The sequence below is a fragment of the Protomyctophum bolini genome (assembly GCF_963924005.1).
Source record: "Protomyctophum bolini genome assembly, chromosome: 19".
In the NCBI taxonomy this organism is placed as follows: Eukaryota; Metazoa; Chordata; class Actinopteri; order Myctophiformes; family Myctophidae; genus Protomyctophum; species Protomyctophum bolini.
In genome coordinates this window covers 18,507,088-18,525,128 of record NC_137880.1, presented here as the reverse complement: position 1 = coordinate 18,525,128, position 18,041 = coordinate 18,507,088, and the positions used below count along the sequence as shown (strand labels likewise).

Sequence of the window (18,041 nt, the reverse complement as noted above, 5' to 3'; positions counted from 1 at the left end):
TATTATTTTGCTGATATAAGAAAATATGTTATTGCTTAAATTGAGCTACAGAAAGTAGGTTATTGTTCATACCTCACGTACCTCCCATGTATCCATGGGCAGTCAGTAGCTCATAAATCCATTGTTCCCCGTTAAGTTGAGCCGAATGGGGCATTGTTTTAGAATGCAGCTAAATGTCAAACCTATTGCATATGTCATTATTATTGAATTCATGATTCCCGGTGAGTGAGCAATTACATTGTGAAGAGAGAATCCCCTTCAGGCTAGTTATAGCAGTTCACCATCTATCATGTTATGAAAATTCCAAACGCTGCTAATTAGATGGACTTTACTGTACAGAATGTCCTTTTCTGTCTCCTGTCTGGCACTGAACCAGATTCGTCTCAACGTCTCTTCTGCTTTCAGATCATGAGCGTGTCGCCCTGGGCAACGAAGAAGGCCTCTATGTCATCCATGTCACCAAAGATGGTAAGACCTGCTTGGCGGCTTCGTCTACTCTTCCTCGCTTCCTACGTCTATGTTTTCTTTCATAAGTTTGAGTGGTGTTGTCGTGGTTTTTTAACCATGTTTTACGTTCTTTGGCAATTTGCCCATTTCTTTTTGCCTATGACAACATGCCCAAAATAGGGAAGAGTTGGAAGTTGAAGTGGTTAATGGTGACACCCTCTCCTCTCACAACCCCACTCCTGTCTTCATTTTAACCCTCATATTCAACCCTTCTACCCATATCCCCCACCCTTATCCTTCCCCCTCCCTCCCCCATCCTGTCCCCACTGCCCCACAGAGATCATCCGGGTGGGGGACAATAAGAAGGTGCACCAGATAGACCTGATCCTTCAGGAGCAGCTGCTGGCGGTCATCTCCGGCAGGAACCGCCACGTGCGCCTCTTCCCCACGCAGGCGCTGGACGGCCGCGAGACGGACTCCTTCAAGCTGGCGGAGACCAAGGGCTGCACGGCCATCGTGTCCGGGCCGGTCCGCAACAGCTCGCTAACCTGCCTCTGTGTGGCCATGAAGAGGCAGATCATATGCTACGAGGTGAGCAGTGGTGGACACAGTACTCAAATGTTTAGCTTTTGTACTATCAATAGTGCAATGTAAAAGTCTGGAATTCAAAATGTACTTGAGTAAAATTACTAAAGTATTGGCATAAAAGTGTACTTAAAGTACCAAAAGTAAAAGTACTCATTGTGCAGAATGTCTCAGTTCAGGTTTTCAAATGTATATAATTTTTTTTTGAAAATAGCAAATCAAATGGCTAAAATGTATATAGGGCTGAAGTGGTTATGTTTTTTTTGTAGGCCTAATAATCTAAACCTACAAAGTACGGTAACTAGTTTTAAAATAAATGTAGTGGAATAAAAGTACAATATTTGGATTTGAGATGTAGTCTAGCTTTGTGTAACTGTCTCGCACATACAGTAGCTGCACTGTACAAGCTAATGGACAATGTGACAATTGTACAGCATAATATGACGTTCTAACATCCCCTCACCTCGTCCCTCTCTTCTCCAGGTGAACAAGAGCAAGCAGCGCCACCGCCGGCTGCGAGAGCTCCAGGCCCCGGGCCAGGTCCAGTGGATGGGTCTGCTCAGCGAGCGCCTCTACGTGGGCTATCAGGCTGGCTTCACCCGCTACAGGTTCAATTCAACTCAATTCAAACTTTATTAGCAGACTCAGGTCCATATATACGGTACAACAACATAAAAAATAAATAGCACAACTTAACCCACAGGCAGTACATGCAGGGATTTTAACCAGTGCACCCTTAGGTTTGGATCATTGGATGTATAGCGAGAACAGCTCATATTGGGGGGCCACAATTATACTGTTTTCGGAAACATCCAGCCGCATGAACTTGAACATAAGGTTGACGACTTCTGTCCATAGACTAGACTTTCATAGAGTATTCTAACGGATTTCCGAAGAATACAAATGTGGCACTGAATTTCAACGCAATTGACGATGCGTTTACAAAGAGAAATCGCTCAAACCTTCATGTCAAGGATCACCAAAATGATGTATTTGGCCCGGGCCCCCACCTCAAAATGTTTTTTTCTAGGGTCTCCCAGAAGCAAAGATTTGAGTAAAAAAACTTAGCTAATAAATATATATTCCTTTCCCTACTTCCTTGACAGGTGTTACCGATTATACTAATGAAGTCTCTGTTCCATTCTGGTCAAACAGAAGTCGGGGTGCTGCTATCATGCATGTTGGCTCACTGGAAACACTCTGCTACACCAGCTGATCTCAAAGTGTCCTTGAGTTGTTTCCAAATGACCCTGTACGGATCTGTGACTCTGAGAGTGTACAAATGGACCCGTAAGGGAAATTAAATAGTTTGAGAACCACTGCACACTAAATAGAACAGAGCCTTAATTAGTATCATCGGTAACACCTGTGAAGTAGGGAAGCGGCCCGGAAGTAGGACGAGCCATTCTGTGTGCGCAGAGCCCATTCTAACTCCCGACGAACGTCCGTCCACAGTGTCCACGGAGACGTGTCCCCGGTCCACCTGCTCCACCACGAGGACCACACCCTGGCCTTCATCTCCCAGCAGGGCCTGGACGCCCTCTGTGCCGTGGAGATCTCCAGCAAGGAGCTGCTGCTGTGCTTCAGTGCCATCGGGGTTTACGTGGACTCCCAGGGACGCCGGTCGCGGCAGCAGGAGCTCATGTGGCCGGCCATGCCCGTCGCTGCCTGTGAGTTAAAAAAACCTTCTCACTCTCTGAATCCTCCTCCACCCCCTGTTTTTATGTACACGCTGTTACAAAGCCACGTACTGTAACACATTAAGACACTTGGTTTCAAGAATTATTCATAAATGTTCAATAATAGCAGACGTACAAGCTGCTCACAGTGCGGCACAAATTGTATATCTGCTATTTTTGAATGCCCAACGGGAAAATCTAACATGACACAGATGCTTTCCCAGTTCTAATGTATTAAGCAGTCACATTTTAAATTTTGTGCACTCTGAGTTACAAACGGATACCCATTTAGACCTGAGGCCGAAACGCCTGGAAAACATTACAGAAACATTAGATGTTCACGAAATAAACTATTTCTCAGCCACTGTAGCAGATGGAAACATGAAATGACACAGATGCTTTCCGGATTGAAATGTATAAAGACATATAGGTTGCAAGTGCAACAGGTATAAATGGGTTAGTAATGAGCGTTTTACTGTGTAAGGAGCTTGGTCATCAAGTCATCCCCAAAACAGTAGCATGGCAGGGTTGTTGGCCCTAGATTTGGATAGTTTTTGTTGGTCATTTAAATGTAGGACTTGCGTAACATGAAAGGTCATGTGATCAAAAGCTGTCAAATTGTCTAGCCTGTTTTTTTTTTTTTCTTTTTCTTTTTTACTCACAGTGGAAAAAAGACAAACATAGCGAATCTGTCTAGATTACAGGCTACAAAATGTCAGTGATATGTGATGTTTTGGTTGTGTAACCGTGTGTAACGTTTAAAGACCAACCAAAAGCACATTGTAGCTGATATGACAATCTGCTGACGTGCACTGTTCTCCCTCCAGGCTACAACGCCCCCTACCTGTCGGTGTACAGTGAGAACGCGGTGGATGTGTTCGACGTCAACACAATGGAGTGGATCCAGACCATTCCTCTAAAGAAGGTCCGTCTCTCGACAGGCTCACCCAAGCTTTGTCACAAATACAGGAATACTTACAAAGGCTGAGCGGTTCATTATGTGGTATCGTATGCTTTGAGTTGAGTTTTTAAGTGTTTAACCACTTAAAACCTATATAATTAGTTGACCGAAGTCTGCCAGCGGGTCTGCCTCCCACCTTTTTTTCTTTCTACACCAAATATCTTCACCTGCATAAAGCCAGTGATTGTATGCAGGCTGGTTGTCATATAATATATCACATCTCCTCACAACTCGAACGATAGGACTCGGGTTAAAGAATCTGTGCCTTTAAATTATGTTTCTATAGGATGCAAAACGTCCACTAGTAGCTACATAGTTTTGTTGAGACAATCTAGTGTTCAAGACTTTGTCAGGCTATCTTTGGCACTCCCTGGTGGACGTAAAGGAATACAAACTGACACTGCTCTGCCACAATAAACTACTCATGACCTAGTTAACCCTGCCTAGTAAATATTGTTCAGAGACAAGATGCAGGGATAAGATGCAGATTTAGAGTGTGAATTCCTCAAAGGCAAATACAGTGTATAAGATCATTTTTTTGACATGTCTTTCCTCCCCGGTAGGTGCGGCCTCTGAACATCGATGGCTCTCTGAACCTGCTAGGGCTGGAGACTGTCCGACTCATTTATTTTAGAAACAAGATGGCTGGTAAGAACTTGCACCCACATTCTCTAATGAAGGAGAAATGCTTAAAATGGTTAATACACATACATATTTCTCTCACAAAGTCTCTCCAGACTCGACTACAAGGTGCATCATTTTCAGTAACATTCACTTTGAAGAATTGAAATGCCTGTAATTACACAAGATAACTGGTTCAACAAAGAATGTTGTGCACACCCAGTTGCTGCTGTTGCAGGACAGGATATGTAACAGTTTAAAATGAAGGAAACAACACTATTTGACTGTAGCAAGATGTGTCGGTACATCACAGGACGGGTGCAGCAATGTTTCGACCATACAATTTGGGCTGAAAGAAATCTCTCCAGTAAACGTATTTTGCTTAGTTAGACGAGAATCTGTGTCACAGATAAACATGTTTCAAATCAGTCAAATAGAAAGAAAAAAACATACATACATACAAACAAACAAACAAACACACACCCTGAGTATTTTACCCCTCCAACTTCCCGCTCCGAAAGAGCCACAACCCTGGTATCTTGTACCATTAGCAATAAATAAAAAGGGGGTGCATACTTAGTTAAAAGTACACACATTCACGTTGAAGCATATAAACAGGTCAAAAGAGTTAAGTATACACAATAGAATGAGGCAACAATAGATGAAATAAAAAAAACGAATAAGAAATGGTAGATAAATAATAATGCAACAATTTCACATCGGTTTGTGTAATTTATGCACACTTTCTGTCCCACTATGCTAACTTTCCAGAGGGCGACGAGCTGGTTGTGCCGGAGACGTCGGACAACAGCAGGAAGCAGATGGTGCGCAGCATGAACAACAAGAGACGCTTCTCCTTCAGGGTGCCAGAGGAAGAGCGACTCCAGCAGAGGAGGTGGGCGACCCACTCTACTGCAGCTGTGCTTCTCAAACCTTTCATGTCCAGGACCCTCAAATTAATATGAATAGTATTTGGCCGCGCGACTCCCCATACAAGATTTGTGTTTTTAAAATATTTCTGCAGGCACTTAAATGCACTTAGCGCTTTTCTCCAAAGTGCTTTACAATGTATTTCACATTCGCCCATTGACACACCGATGGCGGAGGAAACCATGCAATGCACCAACCTGCTCATTGGGAGCAGTTAGGGCTTCAGTGCCTTGCTCAAGGACACTTAGCCAGGCAGCCAGGAGGAGTCTGGAACCTTTGGATTCCACAACGGCCGCTCCACCTCCTGAGTCCTGAGCCACTGTTATCATGTTCCTTCAGTCTCCCCCTCTCTGCTATGCACTGGTGCACCAGGCCCTTTGTGCGTGCGTGCCTGTGTGTGTGTTGTGTATTGTGGCTGTATACTCACACTTTTCTATGAGCATCTATGCAGGACTCTGCGCGAGTGCTTCCCCACTTTCAACCTGGCAGCCCTATTTTGGGCATGTCATATATTGTGAAAATAGTTGATCTACAAGGTCGCAACGTCTTCTGATGCAACACTTTATGAGCTTGTAAATTGGCTATTATTGTCACACGACACCATTATACTGCAAAGTATAAAACGTGTGTGTGTTCATTTCAGAGAGATGCTGCGTGACCCAGAAATGAGGAACAAGCTGATTTCCAACCCCACCAACTTTAACCATGTGGCCCACATGGGACCAGGAGATGGCATCCAGATCCTCAAAGACCTGCCAATGGTAGGAGAACTGCCAACCACGCACGCACGCACGCACGCACGAACTCACGCACTCACTCACTCACTCACTCTTTCTCTCTTTCTCTCAAACACTGCAAATAGACACACAGCATACGTAACCCCTGTACATTGTAGGAGAGTGGTGCAAAGCACACACATAATTCCCACAACAAACAATTCCCATAGAACTGACCATGTTATACAACTGGGCTTAAATGCACGCTGTGTGTGTGTGAGTGAAGGTACAGTATGTCTGCTTGCCCTGTGAGTTGGTGCATGCAGACAATGGAATCCACACAGAAAGACGGCTACTTCAATTTCCACCCCGATTTATTTTACCCAATGAGACTGGTGTACATTTTATTTTCCTCCATCCATTCACAGATCTTTCTCAAGGTCCAATATTGCATTGTGTTCTTTCGATGATTCCTATTTGTCCGTTTACACTGCACGTACCCACCCACTTCATATTTCACTTGGAGTGTGGCGACAAACCCTCATAATCCTCTCCCCTCACTCTCCACTCCTCTTCCCTGCACTGCACTGTGTGTACGTGTGCCCTTCTGAATGCATCTAATCCAGAACGTACGTGTTCAGGAGAGCCGCGCAGGCTTCAGCGGTTCAGTCAGCATCCCCTCCATCACCAAGAACCGGGGTGAACCAGGCCGGTCCATGAGCGCTAGTAGTGGACTGGGCATACGTAAGTATTTTATTTCACCACAAAGCCTTCCTCAGTAGCGTTCAGTTAAAGTCACTGTGCCATGAACTTAATTTAATCATGTGGAGCCAACATAATATGAAGCAACATAACTGTGCACTGTGGGGAAAATAACCTACCGAGTGCTGACCACAGTGTCTAGAAGAAAATATGTGGGGTATTTCTTTGAACCCATTTCTCATTGGATAACCAGTTACAGAGAGTTAGAGGCTAGTTAAATATCCGTAGATGCTGTACTTTGTGTTCTAAAAAACACAAAGTACAGCATCACATTCAAAGACATTGCCATTCTTACTCTCCATATCTCCTTCCGTTTTCCCTTCTTCCTGGTAACTTCTCTGTCTGTTTTTCTGTCTCTCTCTCTCTCTCTGTCTCCAGGTTCGTCTTCCCAGAACGGCAGTGCGTTGCGCAGGGAGCTGTCGGGGGGGAGCTACGGGTCCAAGCGCCAGACAATGACCTCTCCCTCCGAGAGCTCGTTGTCCTCCGGAGGGGGCATGGATTGTGGCGACGCGCCCCTCTCCCAGTTCGACAGAGAGGTGAGTGATTATTATGTGAATCCCTTTCCTGTACCGAGATTGCATTAACGCTTTATGAATAGCTGCCTCCAGCAGGAATTGTGTACCATAGTGTCGAATAGTGTTATTCTATGTACAAATGGGTGCACACAATGGCACGAGATAGCCCTAGTATGAACCAAACCCCTGAAAGTAATAATGTGTTCCATTGATCTCTACGATACTTTATACAATATAGTACTGCAGTAGAAGTGCTAATAGCATATGATGGCTGGGTTTTTTGTGTGTTTTTTTCACTATTTGAGTTGAGTTGATGGTCTGTCCGGCTGCAAATGTTCCTCATCTTCCCAACAACCACTGTAGATTGGCCCGATGATTCCCTAAAATGCTTTTGCTGCTTAGTAACAGGTTTCCTAGCCATGTAGACTTTGTGCATTAGTCTGTCAGGTAATTGACAGAGACGTATCAGATTGTTGCCTTGTGTCCCATCTGCCACATACTGTGTACATCCTAACCCCTGCGTGCAGGCCTCTCACCTCATCCCAACCCCTCTCACTGATTGGTTAGCCTCCCTGTGATGTCACATCTCAATAGCAGCGCTACATAGCTCGGCCAGCTAAGATCTTTGCCTTCATCCCGGCAGTGGCTCTGGTTTCCGAGCCTTTGGGAAGCAGAGCCAAGGAGTTTAGATGGGTAGCTATTGCCTTAAATCACAGAAGATTTTTCATGCACTGGACCAGTGTAATCGTCCTACTTTTTAACGTTTTACTTAACTGTGCGAATTAATACAATATAATGATTAGACCCTACCATTTGGTCGGTGGTGACGGTAACACACAACAATTAAAGTTTTATAAAAGACAATTTATAATGTTATTTATTGTTTTTTGTTTGCCCCATGTCTTAGTTAATTTTCTATAACTTTGTAATATTGTCTAGCTTCATTGCCACCTAATAATAATAATAGTTTCCAGTATATAATCTAAGGTTGTGGAGTATATTTAATAGCAGAATGAAAACACCTGGGACCTTTAGGGTGGTGTTGGTGGTCCACCCACGCATCCTCAACTGGCTTCTGGAATTGCACTCCATTTCTCCTGTGGCTCCCCCCCAGCATCCCCGTAGCCCTGCCATGCCTGGTTCCTGGTTTCTCCATTGCGCCCCATTTTGCCCCATTTATCGCCCCACCCCTCCACCCAGCCCTCTGCCCTCCTCCACCTCGCCTCGCCCTGCCATGCCCTCTCCCACCCCGGCATGTTGTCTGTGGGCTGGGCGTTGAGTCTTGACTTCTCCTCTGCAGTGGCAGGCGGTTTCACCATCGGAGAAGACCCCCGATCTGAAAAGGGCATTAAGGACCCTGCTTAGTAAGATGAAGGTAATGTCAAAACAACCATCGCAAACAGCCTCGCACTGACTGAATCACCTCACCAGCCTTCTGGTGGGAGCACCGACTGTGCGTTTTGAACATGTGCGCGCGCACACAGCAGGCGTCACTCACAGGTGCAGCATATCATCAATGGCACACATATTCACATGCAGACACTACTAGAGCAGCATGATGTATGTTTAAAACACTTAACACACACACACACGCAGATAAACGCACCCACGCGATCACAGTTTGCGAATTTTGACACCGGCCGGCACCACCCCACCCCGCCACGCCCCTCCCCTCCCCCACGCCTCACTTCCCACATCATTTCAAATTATGCCATTTGCCATTTGTAAGCGGCATCAAATGGCTACTTGTCACCAGCCTGTCCTCCATGTTGAGCCTGGACCATGGGTCGCTCTCCATCTCTGTGGCCCAGACATGGCCTGTCTGTGTCACCCAGCCCGTCTCGCCTCATTGGCTTGGGTTCGTGTTACGGCCGTTGGAATGAATGGTGCTACACTGCCACTCAGCCATTCTACCTACTTGTACTTTGTTTACCCACTGCCCCCAGCATGTCTGCTTCCATACTGCCCCCTGGTGGCCTGCTCATGTTCCTGAACCATGAAAACAAAATGCTGTTCATGTCAATTCTGAGCACATCTACAATAGGACATTAAGGCTATGGATCTATTGGTAATGAAATAGTTGCTTCTGCACAGGATTCTCCTCCTTGGTATGAAGTGACGTTGTTTGCGCCGTTATTCATGAAATGTCACCAAATAATATCTCCTGCATTATTGGTGGGATCCATTGGAAAGTGTACACTAGATGGCGCTGTGGCACCGTTACATGGTTTGGGGAGAATCCTTGTGCATTTCCCTTATTCAGTTCAATGATTTGTGGACAGTAAAATTGTCAGTGTTAAAAGGGATGTAAGTGAAATGTTTTTTTGTAAAAAGCTAAATATATATATTTATACATTTTCTTTTGTGGGCGGAAAAATAAAAGATTAGAACTCTATATTCTGATAGCAATCAGTGCTTCAGTGTTTCTTAAGTCACTGGGGTCTCTCTGTTGTTCTTCAGTTTCTCTCTGTTGCTGGACAACACATTACCACTTATTTTAACCAAGAAATATCACTTACACCCCCTCTTGACACTACACTAATGTAACCAAATGGACCCATACATTTGGTTCCATTTTAACACCTTTCCAATTAACACTGGGAATGTTACAGTGTTCGATTAGACAATGCTGAGGGAAAAAGACTTGTTCACCATGTTACAGTTGACTTCTTATAATATATATATATATATATATATGTGATATATACAATAATATAAGATAAGATAAGATCTTTATATAGGTTTATATAGGTTGGTGGTATTCAGTTTATCTTAGGTCAAGGTATCTATAGGTATTCCATACAAATTTCAATTGGAACTAATAGGCTAGGATACTGTAACTGTAGTCTCTGGTTTCCAGAAGGTGTTCCAGTTCAGTTTCAAACAGTTTGTTTGATTGGCTCAGCAGCAGATTTGAACCGGAAATGCATGTGTGTTTCAGAAAATGGGTATGCCACCTAAGCGCATATCTATTGGTGGGGATATCACCCATCTATATTAACCCTATAGGTAAATGCCCATATACTGTATGCACTTTATGGTCTGTGCTGTGAGAGGTTATAGCTGCTATACTGTATTTTCACTCATGTTGTAAAATCAGCCAGCTTACATGACAAGTGCATTGCGTAGTCTAGGTTTACTGTATCCATTGAAATCAGACCATAAGATATTATTAGGAGTAAATGTACTGCCACGTGATGGTTTGGATGGGTTCTGCTCCCAATAGAACTGAGACTTAACCCTGCTTCAAATGCATGTCCACTCTCTCGATTGATTGTTAAAGGGACGTTGTGACATTTTGAATTGTGTTTCTTGGTAAATTGTGGAATGATCACCCACAGGCACTTGTCAAAGTTGTGGTGAAGACATATCCCACTAGAAATGGAACAGTTGGACAACCCATTAAATGTCTTCTAAAACCTAAATCCTTCTAAAACATTTTTCTGAAAAGTGGTGCTCAAACATTTTTCTATCTATTTGGCCATGAACCCTCATCTCAAAATATGCTGCTCCTGGGATGCCCAGAAGCAAAGATTTGAGTTAAAAGAAAATCGCTAATTGAAACGGATGCTTTCCCAGTCTTAATGGGTTCAAATTAAAAACTAGTCTCAGGTCATACAGTCTGTGCAACAGACGTGCTGAAAGTGCTAAGAAACTACAGTGGATGACCGCCTCCCGCCCCACTTCCATTTTGTCCTACTGTCAATACAATCAGTCGACACTATGTAAGCCTAGCAGAAATTGACATTTTAAAAATATCTTTTGAAGATATGTTTCTAATATTTGACAAATGGACCACGGCTGCTTTTCTTGGCTTTCAGAAGCTAGAGTAGTTTAAAGACTTTATAAAGCATTCACAGATTGTAGAATAGTTGTCTGAATAGTTGAGAGACTATTAAATGTATTGTATATGCTGCACTAGCCACAGTGGAAACGATGAAGAATTACAATACAAAATTTCCCCCCCATAATGTTAAAAGTGCCAAGTATATAATTAAAAATGTTCATTTTAAAGTGTTTAAGAATGGTATTTATATCATTGTGTCCCAAGGAATTTGTCTGAGCTACACAACAACAATCCACCCCTTAAAATAATACAATAAAATCTGAGTTAAGGATTTTGAACGATCAAAGTTAAGATTATAAAAAGAGATTGGCTAATTAGTTTGATTTGATTCTCTGAATGTACCCGAGACACAGAGTACCTCTCATTCCATTTGGACCCTGAAGCCAAATGTAATTAGGGTAATGCTGTCTATGAAGATGAGATAATTACACAAACCCTGATCTAGTGGAAGGAAGCATCACTGAACTGTAAAGAGACACATACATAAAGCAAATGGTATAACGTCACTGAACTGGAAAAGAAAAAAGCATATGTAGGCATGCAAACTTGGCATACTTTACATAATTGGCGTAGCTTACATAGCAGTCCATGATTGTCCAGTAATGCTTTGTGCCAGTTTAGCCAGAAGTTGAGGGGTGAGACGAGAGGTTAAGCCTTGTTTTGCTGTGCATATTAACCTTACCTCTCACCCCCGGCCCCAACCCACGCCATCTCATTTTTACCACCCCTGCTCTGTGTTTGTTTTTCCTTCTTCAAATCAGTTCTGGTCAATCGAGCTGCTCAATTGACTGATGTAGAATGTGGCAGAACTGTTAGGGCACAGTGCAATACACAAGCTGCAATACACAAGCTGCCAGTCAAATACTGTGATGAGGAATGGCAGCAACTGTTGACTCTGGTTGAAAGGAGAAACCCACACACACACATACAGCGCATAGCACAGAGCTCTTTGAGATTTGCGATGACCAGGCGAGCCCAACTGAGTTGTTTGTTAGTACAAATAAGATAAGATTAATCTCCAGTTAAGTGCCATGTGTAATACACATATACAATTCACATTATGTGTATTGTACTCGTAGTGTGTCATTGGATGTGATAACCTTTGCCAAATACATTCTACCCTAGTTTCCTAAACTTAGTAATGCACCTTATGGATCAGTGTTGCATATTATTAACTGACCTAATTATCTTTTTTTATTCTCCCTCCCTATTTTCTTCCCCATCTGTTTATACATCACTTTATCTGTTCATCTCTTCCGGTTTTACTCTCGTTTCCTCCATCAACCCCCCCCCCCCCCCCCTCCATTTCTCTCTCCATCTCCTCCGCCCCCTCTCTTGATGTGCCCAACCTCTGTCCTCTGTCCATCCCTATCCCTCTCTTCATCATCTTTATCATCCTTAATCTCCACTGCATCCTATCTGTCCACTGCTATTTCCGCCCTCTCTCTCTCTTGCCTACTGATTTTACATCCCTCTCCATTTCTACAAACCCCTCTCTTGTCATCCTTCTCTGTTTCAACACCATTCTCTCCTGTCCTGTCATGTCCTGTCCTCTCCTCTCTCCTGTCCTCTCCTCCAGGACTCGGACTCTCCGCGCCACTCCACGGCCTCCAACAGCTCCACCTTCAGCAGCCCGCCTAGCCCGGCCTCCCCCCACAAGACCAAGTCCCTCTCACTGGAGAGCACAGACCGCATGACCTGGGACACATGAGCCCCCGCCACACTTCACTAACAGACTGACAGCACAGGACTCCAATCCCCATCCACTCTGCCCTCCTGAGCCCCAACCCCTTTTCCCCTAGGGCTCAGCCTATCGTATGTTATCTAAAAAGAAGACAAACCCCTCCCACTGCCCAGAGAACTGCACCCATACTGTCCACTGGTCCCTTTCAGAAATGCTGTTTTGTCTCAGTTGAAGCTTTTTTGCCCAACCAACTTTTTGTCCTATTTGGCCCACCTCAGCTCCCAGACGAGGCTGAGCACAGGGAAAAGACACTGTCATCTCTGAGAATTACAGGCAAATCTTGGGGTGCAGGCTGTGTTTGCGAGCGGTGTGTGTTGGTATGCTTGAGAGAGAGCGTGTGTGTGTGTGTGTGTGTGTGTGTGTGTGTGTGTGTGTGTGTGTGTGTGTGTGTGTGTGTGTGTGCACGTGCGCAAAGTGTTTATTAGAAAGTGGCGTAGAGTACACAAATGAATCTTAGTACAAACAGCTGCCCAACTCGATGGGCTCATTTGCTAATAGCCACATTAAGCAAAACGCTGAGCTTCGTTGACAGTACTTTGATCACAGGCCCCCATGATTTCCCATGATTTGACACACTCAAGAGACCCTCCAAACCTCAAGATGCTACAAAACGAAAAAGAAGAGGATTATTACTAAACGAAAATGCTTTGTATTTGTACATAGGACCCTTTGGGTTTTAGGGGACAATGTTTTAATTTATTTATCAATCTCAGACAAGGAAAGGGGAGGCGCTTTGTGGCCCTGCGTGAGAGAGTGGATTTTTATCCCACAACACCTTTGCTTCCGTGTGCCGCTTTCTTTTTTGGATGTTAGTCGGAGACGTCGAAGCTGCGGAAATTGAATTTGTGACACAAAAAAATGGAGACAATATGTCTCTTTTTTCTTTGATCATGAAAGAGTGCAGTGGCTTTACAATTTGTTTACCATCAGCAAAAAGCTATAGGCAGCAATAATAAGCAAACGCGAGGGGCAGGGTTGTTTATAACTTTAGCTGACCCTGCTGGCTTCTGGTCGCTTGGGAATCTTCCACTTAGATGCACATAGAAGCTGAGGGAACATTCAATATGATGACATCATGGCTTCTTTTATGCTACTCTCTCCTCATTGGGCCAGTGTAATGACATCATCGTCCAACATTCTGGCACCATTTCTCCATGTGGCGTAGACCTTTTCATTTTTGTAAAAAAGAAAACAAAAAAAACAACACAATTCACCACTGTACAACCAGACAAACCTATCTACGACACCCCAGTTCCATCACAATAATGTACATAAGTTCAGAGTAGAGAGTAATATATGGTAAGGAAAATACTATAGAGAAAATACATGAGAGACGGAAAAACAAGTCCTCGTTCCTTTAAATTTGTTTCTTTTTGTTAGAGTGATTTAGTTTTTTTGTTTTTTGGGTTGTATTCACACAAAAGCCATTTTAAACCACTTTCCTGTTTTCCTTTTTACAGATTGCTTTTAGATTTGTCTTTTTTATTATTATATTATTATTGTATATGTATGACACGCATTGTCGTGTGTTATCATTCTTCCCCCCCTTCTATCCCGCTTTGGTTTGTGTTTGAGTGAAGAAACTCATATATTGGTGAACGCTATACTGCCCAATGGCGGCGTAGAGTGAACGTGCTTTTATCTAAAAGCAATCGTGCTTTCACGCAGATCCAATTACACGTGTACAGTACACAATATGCTGACATACTCGGCACACACGGACGCGTATTGTACACACACACACACACACACGTTCACAAGTAGTGTGTTTATGCAGTGAATGCCTTGCCCCCTCCCCTGACTTCCAGGTGGGGAGGATGGGGGTCCTGTGGGACTTTTGTATATCGCCATCAATGCTCCCGTGTGTGTCCTGAATTCCCCTGTGGTTCTCCTCCGGATCTCAGAAAGCCAATAGGTCAGTCCCTCCGACGTGGACGAGACTTTGGAGAGAGAACTTGTTTTGTAACCAAAAATATATATTAAGAAAAGAAACTTGATTGGTCTTCATACTTTATAATTTCTTTCTGACAGCCTTAGCATATTTTAAAGAATTTCCTGAAAAAAGACACTACAGTTTTAAGAGGTATTGACTCCGGTCATCCAGTCAGCACTAGGATATAAAAACATGACACTAAATGTACAAAGCTGAAAACGGTGAAGCTACAAAAAGATCAGCACTTTGGTTTCGGTCATGGTTCGTAGACCTCTTTTTCTTTCTTTCTCCCTCGTGCTGATGCAGGCAGCACTGTGTGAAATTCTGTCCAGAGATCCAGTGACCTCAATGCTAATCATTGCATCTGTACATCGTGGGCTTTCTGTTTTGAAGGGCTTCTTATACGGCAGTGAAACAAGTCTGCATTAACATTGATACGCCAGTTCCTCAAGGTGCCTCATCTTTTCAGTATCATCACACACACACACACACACACACACACACACACACACACACACACACACACACACACACACACACACACACACACACATCAGTAGCAGATGTGTTGAAGAATGCCTCATTAAGGCATTACCATATAAGATGTTTTTATGGTATGCTACACTATAGTATGTTGTGGCTTTAAGAGTTCATATTTATCATGAGCTCTAATACATGTGGCAATGTCTGAAATGTTCAGAGGTGATAATAGGCAAATAGTGGGAATGTAGCTATATGATATGCCTCTGCCTGATGATGCACTTCAAGTAAAGGCTGCTTTAGAGTTGTAAGACGGTGTCGACTGCCAAAGGTTGTTTTTAAATTTGAGAATCCGTTCTTTTTGGCAGTCAACACTGTCGTTTTGAAAGTAAAATAGCATTGAGGTACCACACCGGGGTATTGGGCTCTTAGCGTGCTTTCAACATTTGTAGGGGCAAGTGAATTCTGAACATGTCACGTTTGAGTTTCCAGTTGTTGCGAGAAAGAGCCTGCTCCACATTAGATGTGTCAAAATCACTGCTGCACTTGGTAATTGACATGACCACTACAAGAGTATTTGTATTTTGGCAGATAATTTTGATGTATGTTGTTGATTCGTGCTGCTGAAACAAAGGGACCCTCTCTTTCTGTCTGTGTTGGAGATCAAAAATGTACCAACCTCCCGTTTGTTCCCTGCTTAATTTAAGACGGTACATTCTGGTTCGAGGTTTTCGGAGACCTGGCAGATGTTTTCAGACATTTGAAAGGGAAACAGATTTGAAAGGAATTTGGGTTTCATTCCAAATGCCAAATAATGACAACTTTCCAAAAGCTGCACTGCAGTGTTATTCCCCTGCTGAATGGCAACCTATGTTGCCCCATGATGCCCCATTCCAAGTGTTTATATATACTTTTATATTGATATATAGAGATATATATTGATATATATTCCATTCATAGTTGCAAAGCTGGTTTTATTCCTAACACAATCACCTCTTATGAATGGTTTTATTTTTTTAAGCTTGTAAACTCATTTTTCCACACCTGCTGGCTGGACTTCCATCTGTCGAGTGTATTAAGTGAGGATGAGAAATACCTTGGCCATGTTGTTTTGCTTGGCTAAGTGTTTTATACTGTAATGGAAAAATGAAATCCCACCTTTAGGAGAGAGGAAACAAACTCAGGAAACGTCTAAAACCAATGAACTTATTCATCGTAATGATGATTTAAAATGAGCGTGTTGTGGCTTGGCGAGGAGAGGGGATGAGGAGGGAAGCGGAGATAAATTTAGCTGTAGTGTTGTAGATGTTGACCAGGGTTTGAGACAGTATAAAAGACGGGTGTTTTATGAAATCCAATATGAACTAGTGTCGGGGTGAAGGTGAGAGGTGGTTTGACCCGAGTTGCAGGCTGGTGCCACAAGAAAATGTAAGGAAAAAAAAGGAAAGGAAAAACATTACGACAAATCAAACGCCTTTGCATTTCAGTGAGGTCTTATCTAAACTACCGTCAATATTATTTTGCGCTTTCATATCATATTACACTTCTTTTTTTTTTAGGATTGCTTTGTAATAATTTGTACAGTTTTGCATGTTATAGATGTAATCATTTTTTGTTTTTCGGTTTGTTGTTTTACTTGGACTGGCTCATTTTTGAACGGTTTGGGCGTTTCACTGAGGATAACCCACTACAGGGGATGTAGATTCTTTTTTGCACAAAAAATATTTAAGGTGTAAGGTCAACAAAAAATAATGTATGGAACTGGCTGCCACGCTTATGTGGACAACTCATTATATTAACCTGACTCCCATGTATTTCAATAAAGCGGAGGGCTGTTACAAATGGAGCTCAGTGTCTTTTGTGTCGTCAGAAAACTTAACTTTAAAAGTTTAAATGTTTATCATGTCTAAATGTCTAATTCAATGGCAAACACTTCTGTACTGTATCTCTTGAGAGTATATAAATGTAGCCAAATAGACCCCTGGTTAGTTACATTTCCACACTCCTAAGCTTTAAATGAACACTGACATTTTTACCATGTTTCCACATAATTGACCAATGAAACCCCGTATATATCAGGATTTTCTTGGTTTACTGTAAATTAGCTTCTGGCTAACTGGCCCATAAATGGATGTGAAAACTGAAATGTTGATTAATGTGCAAAATGCTTTTGTTTATCGTCATTATTTGTCAGGAGCCGAGTTGGCTTTGAGCTTAAAAGGTCTTTAAGTAAACTAGACCGCGGTGCCCGGCCTGTATCTGTCTCTGTGTCCCATTATTCCTATATGGAGTTCTGTGTCAGGCATGCCTAAATATGGAGTGTTGTGATGTCAGAAAAGGCCAGCTCCATAAATGGAGCCATCACTTGAACTACATTCACGCTTTTTATAATTAGTGTGGTTGCAAAATTTCAAAAAACATGGGCTATAACCCATCGTTTTTTTCAATTTTTTCATTTTTTTCAAATCCTCAAAAATGATGAAAAACGGCGTGCTATAGTATGCCGTACGATATGGGCTATAGCCCATGGTCCAAAATGATGAGAAATGAGGCTAACTTTTTTTTTCAAAATTTCAAAAAACATGGGCTATAACCCATCGTTTTTTTCATTTTTTCAAATTTCCTCAATTCCTCAATTCCCGCAATTTTCAATTTCTGAAATGTCCTGAATTGCAATTTTCCGCAATTCAGGCTAACTTGAAATTTTGAAAAAAAAAAGAAATTGCGATTTTCTTTTTTCCCAAAATTTCAAAAAACATGGGCTATAACCCATCGTTTTTTTCATTTTTTTCAAATCCTCAAAAATGATGAAAAACGGCGT

At 42.8% G+C, this 18,041-nt stretch overlaps 1 protein-coding gene across 6 annotated transcripts in view; it reads left to right on the top strand.

The window, feature by feature from the left end:
- Positions 1-17,066, top strand: part of cdc42bpab (CDC42 binding protein kinase alpha (DMPK-like) b) — a 100,457-nt gene extending 83,391 nt beyond the window's left edge. For 4 of the 6 annotated variants that reach the window (XM_080791639.1, XM_080791643.1, XM_080791638.1 and 1 more), the window contains 11 exons: positions 406-468; positions 785-1,038; positions 1,516-1,640; positions 2,488-2,702; positions 3,539-3,636; positions 4,236-4,320; positions 5,065-5,188; positions 5,867-5,984; positions 6,566-6,683; positions 7,080-7,237; positions 12,643-17,066. In XM_080791639.1, coding sequence (XP_080647765.1) covers positions 406-468; positions 785-1,038; positions 1,516-1,640; positions 2,488-2,702; positions 3,539-3,636; positions 4,236-4,320; positions 5,065-5,188; positions 5,867-5,984; positions 6,566-6,683; positions 7,080-7,237; positions 12,643-12,774 — 1,490 coding nt within the window. In that variant the 3' untranslated portion in view covers positions 12,775-17,066. Of the gene's footprint in view, positions 1-405; positions 469-784; positions 1,039-1,515; positions 1,641-2,487; positions 2,703-3,538; positions 3,637-4,235; positions 4,321-5,064; positions 5,189-5,866; positions 5,985-6,565; positions 6,684-7,079; positions 7,238-8,516; positions 8,797-12,642 lie in introns of those variants that run through there. The other 2 variants (XM_080791641.1, XM_080791640.1) reach the window with 1 other exon arrangement.
- The last annotated feature ends 975 nt before the right edge of the window (positions 17,067-18,041 follow it).